We start from the raw sequence: 7,615 nt of genomic DNA, 5'->3' as shown, positions 1-7,615 counted from the left end.
ACATCTGCTGTAATACCACCAGGAACTTGGTGGGACTCAGAATCACTGAAACATGGGATCTGTCAGGTTGGAAAAGACCACAGAAGGTCATCTGGTCCAACCTTCCTGCCCAAGCAGGATTGTCCAAGAGCACATGGCACAAAATTGTGCCCAGATGATTCTTGAATATGTCCAGTGAGGGGGACTCCACAATCTCTCTGGGCAATCTTTTCCTGTCCACAGTCACCCACACAGTAAAGCTCTTCCTCACGTTCAGGTGGAACTTCCTGTGCATCAGTTTCTGGCCGTTGCCTCTGGTCCTACTGCTTAGAACCACTGAGGAGAGCCTGGCTCCATCCTCTTGACACCCTCCCTTTGGATATTTATACACATTGATGAGGCCCCTTCCCAGCTGACTCTTCAATTGACTCTTTTCATTTCACTGTGGCTGCCAGATGTGAGGCGTCAGCCCCTGACACAGCGCAGGCCACCACCGCAATCACTTCGTCCCCAGTGGCCGCACAACACATGGCGCTGCTTTTCCCCCTTGTTTTTGGCCCAAGGACGAGGCTTGGGCACCCGGCAGTGCGTGCAGGCTGAGCCATTGGGACATTGCTGCCAGAAAGGGAGCTTAAACATTGTCTGGTTCCAACCCCCTTGCCGTGGGCAGGGACACCTCCTACTAACCCAGGTTGCTCAGAGCTCCAACCAGCCCGGCCCTGAACACTTCCAGGGATGGGACATCCACAGCTTCTCTGGGCAATCTGTTCCAGTGCCTCATCCCCTCGCATTAAAGAATTTCTTCCTAATACCTAACCTAAACCTACTCTCTCTCAGTTTGACGCCATTCCCCCTAGTTCTGTCAATAGGTGGTCTTGTAAACACCCTCCAGTCCTTAGATGCCTGTTTTAATTAGTACCGTCTCTGCATTCCTTACTTAACATTCCCACACGGCAGCCACCCTCGCAGGCGGCTGCGCATGCGCGCACTCCGCCGCTTCCCGCCCTGCCCGTTCCGACTCCCGCCGGAAGATGCCCAGTCCCCGCCGGGGGAGGCTGGGCCGGCGGCGGGCGGGGCGCAGCGCTCCGGGGCGGGCGGGACGGGGCGGTGCCGCGGCGGTGCCCGGCTGTGGGCGGGTTCGAGGCTCGGGCTCGCCGCCTCTGCCAGCGCCGGCGCGTCGCTGACACCCTCGCGAGGTAAGCGGCCGCCGGCAGACCGTGGGGCGGGAGAAGGGGGCGCTGAGGAAGTTGCTCTCCCCACACTCCCCACCCCACCCGTGTCCCGCCGGGTCCCGTCACCCCGGCTGCCCCGTGCCCAGTGCCACCCGCGCCCCCGCCCGGGGCCGAGAGCCCGGCGGCGGCTCCTCCCCGGGCCTGTCCGCCGCTGTCGCGGGGGGAGCGGGCCGGCCGTGCCCGCTCGGGAGTGGGAGCCGTGGCGGGCGCCCGGCCTTATCCCGGCACCCCCACCCTGCCCCCGGCGGCCCTGGCTGCGGGTGCTCCCGGCCGGGAGTGGGGTCCCGCCGCCAGGCCCTGCCCCGGGAGGGCTGTCACCGCGGGGCGCTGGGGCGGCTGACACCGGGCCACGCTTGGAGGCCTTCCCTTCCCTTCCCTTCCCTTCCCTTCCCTTCCCTTCCCTTCCCTTCCCTTCCCTTCCCTTCCCTTCCCTTCCCGTTCTGCCGAAGGGGCTGCCAGGTGCTGCCGTGGCCCTCAGCCGGGACCGCTCAGGTTCGAGACCCCCGCGCCCTGTCCAGCTGGTGGGCAACTTGCCTCAGCTCCTGCTCTAAGGACTGGAAGCTGTGAGGCTCGCGTTTCTCTGTTTTGTTCGTTTGTTGGTTTGGATTTTTTGGGTTTGAGGTTTTTGTTTGCTCTGTTTTGTTTTCGGGGCTCCCCGTACTTCTTGCGCCAGACCTTTCTTTACTCGTGTTCTAGTTTGTTCCTGCACTTCTGTGTCTTCCCTGCTTTCCATAATCCGGCTTTTACTCGGGGGTGACTTCTCCAGGGCAGAGACTGCCAGTTCTGGAATGTCTGGAAAAGACTTTGCTCTGTTGTACAAAGTATTAGTAGGAAAGAAATTAACGTTCAAGAGCTCCGTGGGAGGAGATTGTATTTTTTAGTTGCTTGAGAAGGAGTACCAGCGAGGGAAGTTCTGTACTTTCTGTTTTGTACTTGTAAGTCTTCCCCAAGTGTGCCATGTCATATCTGGAAAAAACCAAAGAAGGTCCAGGTGTATACAATGTCATGATATTCTCAAATTCTGAGGGTCGGTGTTGTGCTCTAAGAGACCAAAGACCTATTCAGCAACTAGGGCTGCTATTTTCAGGATGAGTGACCGTACTCCATCTCTGACGGGGTTCCTTTGAGTGGTGGAAACCCATAGACTTGTGAGGTGTCATGGAGCTCGTGAGCTGTTACAACGTAGGCACACAAATTCTACTGCCTGCTCCTTAGGGAGAGACATGAAAATAGCGCCACAAAAAGTGATGTTAGAGATTGCTTTCCTGGCTAGAATGAAAAAAAAATATACCTCAAATATGGGTTGTTTATCATGTATCTTCTTTAAAGGAGAACATCAGAAGACAGCACTGGTGTCTGGAATCTGTTTTTCATCAGCTTTGTAACAAATTACGAGTTTTGCATGGTTAGAAATGCTTTCAAAAGTGGATAAATGAAAATGAGGTTAAGGACACTATAAAGTCTAAAGAAAAGAAAAAGTACAGTTGTTTACTTTTCCCTTTTGGATAATGATGAGTTATTAAAAGAAGCTTAACATAAATATCTTCCAAGTTGTTGGGGAAAGACACATTTGTCAATACTGGAAGTTGTACTTTAGTTGTAATGAACTGAAAGCGTCTGGTCTGTGTTACAGAATCGGTGACTTGTTCCTGTTTGACTTTAAAAATGTGTCAGGTTTAACATCAGATCAGTTAAGGCTTGAAAAGCAATGTAGTTTTATAGAAACCTGTATATAATCTGTAAATCTGTCAGTGCCAAAAATTAATAGGTAATTCTTGATTGAAAAAGGTGATATGGAAGTTCTGACCACTGAGTCTTCCAGTAAACTTTATTTTATAAAGTTATTAGTGAAACTTTATTGAACAGTTATTACCTATATCATAATACAATAATGGTGTCTTTGATTAAGGGAACTGAAAAGTTTCACAAGTCAGAAATGTATATGAAAGGGATGATCAGCCAAATCTGTGAAGATATTTTTATCAAGAATCTCTGTTAGCTTTCAGACTCTTGTGCAGAGTAACTTCTGCATCGTTAACATAATTTCCATTCTCATGAAAACATTGCCTTTAACTGCCCAAGGCAAATGTCTCTAACAATGCTATTTTCTAGGCTTTCCATCTCTGATTTGTAGCTTAAGTCATATTAGAAGGAACAGTTGTAGGTGGCTGCTGATGTCTGTGAAGTTCTGTTGTAGCAGCCACAAAACTTGGTAACTGAGTCTAATGGATTTATTCCCTGTTGCTGTGAAGCACAGGATTGACAGCAGTCCCACGTTTTTTGCCAGCTCTGAAAGAGAGCAGCACACTATTTTCTGGAAAAAGGTGAAAGACTGAGAAACTTCCTTTTGAATTGTACTGTTACTTGCCACATTTCAAAAGGTAAAAGGATAGCACTTAAGGCAGCAAAGTGCCAAAAAGTGTTGGATGTGGAAATAAAAAATAAAATTTGAAATTTGTCTGTTGTTTTTTGGTTGGTTGTTGGTTTGGGTTTTTTTTTTTAGCTCCTTATCAATGAAACTCTAAAAGTAAGCATTGTTTGAGGGGATGGAAGAGGGTGGGAATGCAGTCTTGAATAGGAAGTTATGAAGTGTTTACTGCATGAACATTTTCTGTTCTTCATAGGTGGCATGAAACATCCTGTTTGTAAGCATATGCATAAGGAATGCTCTTGTCACACGTTGATAAGTTACTTTGGCCTAAACATCGATTGCCTCTTGTAAAAACCTGTAAGTAAAATGAGTGTAATTTGATTTGAGATTGCTTTAATGATTTACTTTCTGATCACAGCATGATCTGGCTGTAAAAGGAAAGTGAATATATGAAAATGAAAAGTTATGATATTTGGCAAAGAGTTTAAAAGCTGAGTTGCTTGTTTTTTTACAGAAATGGCAGCTCAGAAAAGGAAGTCTACGTTAGTAGAACCTTCTGCTAAACGTCCAAAGCTGGACAAGAACAGCAAACCGTCTTTGTCAAAGAAGGAAAAAGAAGTGTCGGATACAAAACATGGCTCAAATAAATCAAAGCCCAATCAGTGTGCAGTGGGGGAGAAAGCTGTGCTCAAAACCTCTGTCAAACCAAACAGGTCAGTGACAAAAAAATTACATAATTCTGCATTGCCTTGATAGACTACATTAGTGCAGAAGCAATCTAAGCAGAGGGAATCTGAGTTAAAGATTCAGTAAATAGTTAATTAGTGCTAGAAGGGAGATCAGATTTAAATCGTTTTGTATGCTGACTGCTACATGATATTTCCCTGGAACCATCTTAAGTGCCTTGAAATCCAGAAAGACCTCCTTCAAAAAAGTTTCTGAAGCAAAAATAAATCTAATATTATCTATCTATATATATGTAACTCAGACTTCATTTGAAAGTCACAAGCGTCAGTGATTAAAAACTGCTAGAAATGTTATAAAGTATTCATCTGGGGTTCATAGTTCAGTCTTGCCATGCATAAAAAACATTAAATACAGCACTTAAGAGTAACTAGGTGGAAGTGACCACCTTTTTGGGATAATTCTTGAGCAAATTATTCCAAAAATAGTGAGAGTATAAGATCTAGTGTTTTTAAAAAGAAAAGAAAGAGGCAGAGGAGGAATGAAAATAATCTTACAACAGATTGTACTTTCTTGATGCTGAAAAAAAATATTATTTGACTCTTTCAGTAATAACACCAATGAACCTGAAGTAGGAACACGCATGACTACAAGATCATCAGCACTCAACTCAAATAATAAAACAATACCTGGCAAAACAGTTCAACAGCAGCCTAAATCTGCAAAAAATAAGGAGGTATGCCAGAAAAAATCTGTGCAAGAAATTTCCAAGTCAAAATGCTTAATTGCACCAAATGAGCCAGTAATGAGGAGATCACAGAGACTGCAGCAGTTAACACACGTGCATGTTCCAGCAAGATCCCTGCGCAGCAGAGAAGTTAAAGAAGAAAAAGTTCCAGAAGTTAAGCACAGTAGCCAGGCAAAAAAACACACACACAGTGTTGCAGCAAAACCACTGAAATCTGCTGGAGGGAAAACGGAACAGAAAAACACAAAGATAAAGCCAAACAATACAAACAAGGATAAAGAAATACGTGTAGGAGTGACCAGCTCTCTGAAAGAGAAAAAGTGCAAAGCAGACAATAAAAAGGATAATTCCAGTAGCTTTCAACAAAATGTTCAAGGGTCCTTGTCATGTCCTGCTGAGAGTCTTGAGGAAGTCAAGAAAGACCAAGTGGGCCATGTATCTCCTAATTCTAGCAACGCAAAGAAAGTGGAAACCAATTCTCTTAAGCCAAATTCTACAGCATCTAAGGAAAAGCAACAAACACATCAGAACATAAAACCCAGTACAAAACCAAAAAATACTTCGCAGCCATCTGTAAGTGAGACAAATGTGGCTGATCAACCAGAGAACGATGCAAAATCCAAAAGGGTGAGCATCCTTGAACTTTGTGAAGAAATTGCAGGTGAGATTGAGTCAGATACAGTGGAAGTGAGAAAAGATTCCCCTAATGCAGAGGATAGCAAAGCAGAAGAAAAGCACGATGACACAGAGCAAAGTGAAATGCTTACTCAGAAAGAGGCCAGTCAAAGTACTCAGTGCAAACGGTTTTTCCCTAGCAAAAAAGCAATGCCTGTCAAATGCACTCTGAATGGTCGAAATAACTCCTCAAACAAAAACTCTAAATGGACCAAAATTAAATTGCTGAAAGCTAGTAATGTGAAGCAAAGTAACTCAAATTTTCCAAATGTCCCCAGGCTTCCTTTTTTAAAAGATTTCCCTGAAGTTTCAGAGGCAAGTCAAATGGCTGCAGAAGCCGAGCTTTCAAAGGCACAAGGCAAGCTGTCAGCAAGACTCTTTGAGAATGAAAGTACAACTTGTGCACAGGAGAAATCACGTCCTTCATCTGAAAGAGCTGAAGCTAAAGAAGTGACATTAGAAACAAAGCAGCCCACAAGGAAAGGTGCAGAAAATGGTCTGTTGCCTAACTTGACAAAACATTTATGTGAGCCAAGACCCGATGAGGTAAGTTATTTTAATTATGGTGTATAGTGGGAGGGTGTTCTAAATCTATTCTGTTTTCTGAGAATCCCATGCTCAGAATTGTTTTCACAATGACTTTCCTTTACAGTAACTTAAAATTTTCAAATGTATTAGAAATTTACTGCTGTGTTGTTATAGATGGGTGATAGTAGGGTGAAAAATTAATAGATTTCACCCTCCTAGATTCTGTTGTTTAACTAAATGTTGATCAATAAAATTTTGTGCTGGAGCTAAAGGTTGTATGGATCCATACACTTCCATGGACACTTCAGCTTCTCTAACTGTTTTGTTTTGCAAAGGTGTATTACACGTTTGGAGTAAATGAACTTATTTTCCTCTCATTTCTTTATCTGAATGTGTTTCTACTAAAATTTAGGATTTTAAGGATAACTGTGCTCTATAGAAAATATTTTACAAGCTTATATATAAAACGAAAAATATTTTTTTAAATTAATATCACAAACTTCATTATAGACTAGCTAATAAGTTGCATTTTGTCTACTTAAATTAACATAAAACTGAAGCTGTATTCAAAATTTTAATACTTAGTTCAATTAAAGATTTAGACATTGAATAATTTGGACATTTTTTAATTTAATGTTTTCTCTTTTGCTTAGAACTTTCGATTACATTTGGAACCAAGTCCGGAAAATTCTCCTGTAAAGTGTGTTACAGCTCCTAGACCACCAAAACAATTAAAAAAAGAACCCAGAGAAAGTGAGCCTCAAGGTAATTCTCTACTGCAGATTTCTCCACTTGGTTTGATCAGTTCTGTAGGAAGGATAAGTCTCCCTTTAAGAGGAATGATTCACAGAGTAAGGCTTAGCTGGTGCAGAACTAAATTTCAGGAGTTGGAACTTTTGACCAGGGGCTTTTGTATTCCTTTGTGTCACACGCAGGGCCACTTGAGTAGCACTGAAATGTGCTTTCTTCTCTGTGCTGTGGAGTAGGAAAGAGGAGAAACCCAACCAAATTCTTTCCTTTTCCATGTAATAAAGCAGTAAAACTTGCATATTTCAGTTGGCTTCTTCTCTTGGCTTGGTTTTTGTTATTTCTCTGCTCTGTTTCCTTTGAATAAGTATCTACATTTGTTTCTTCTAATTTTTTCTACTTGATTTTAACCAAATTATTGATTGAATAATCACTCTCCTGTTTTTATTATGTAGTCTTCATTTATGAGCATGTGAATGCAGTTTGTCAAAGTTTATGATGAGTGTGATGTGAATATTTTGACTGAAGTGCATTTGACTAAGAAATACTGTCAATAAATCACTAAGTTGTCTCTTTGTTATTTTTTTTTTCTGTTCTTAGTGGTGAGGGGTATTTTCTGGGATTTTCATGTATTTTTTTAATCTGACCCTT

At 43.1% G+C, this 7,615-nt stretch overlaps 1 protein-coding gene across 2 annotated transcripts in view; it reads left to right on the top strand.

Moving 5' to 3' along the window:
- Window positions 1-1,080: 1,080 nt before the first annotated feature.
- ESCO1 (establishment of sister chromatid cohesion N-acetyltransferase 1) overlaps window positions 1,081-7,615 on the top strand; it is a 33,205-nt gene continuing 26,670 nt past the window's right edge. For both annotated transcript variants that reach the window (XR_004060515.1, XM_030943246.1), the window contains exons 1-5: window positions 1,081-1,175; window positions 3,836-3,939; window positions 4,097-4,295; window positions 4,876-6,235; window positions 6,871-6,982. Coding sequence is in view for 1 of the 2 variants with exons in the window: in XM_030943246.1 (XP_030799106.1) it covers window positions 4,099-4,295; window positions 4,876-6,235; window positions 6,871-6,982 (1,669 nt within the window). In the remaining variant the exon portion in view is untranslated. The remainder of the gene's footprint in view (window positions 1,176-3,835; window positions 3,940-4,096; window positions 4,296-4,875; window positions 6,236-6,870; window positions 6,983-7,615) is intronic.

Source organism: Camarhynchus parvulus, chromosome 2, assembly GCF_901933205.1.
Source record: "Camarhynchus parvulus chromosome 2, STF_HiC, whole genome shotgun sequence".
Lineage (NCBI taxonomy): Eukaryota > Metazoa > Chordata > Aves > Passeriformes > Thraupidae > Camarhynchus > Camarhynchus parvulus.
Note: the sequence above shows the minus strand (reverse complement) of the source record. Positions and strands in the feature narration are given on the sequence as shown.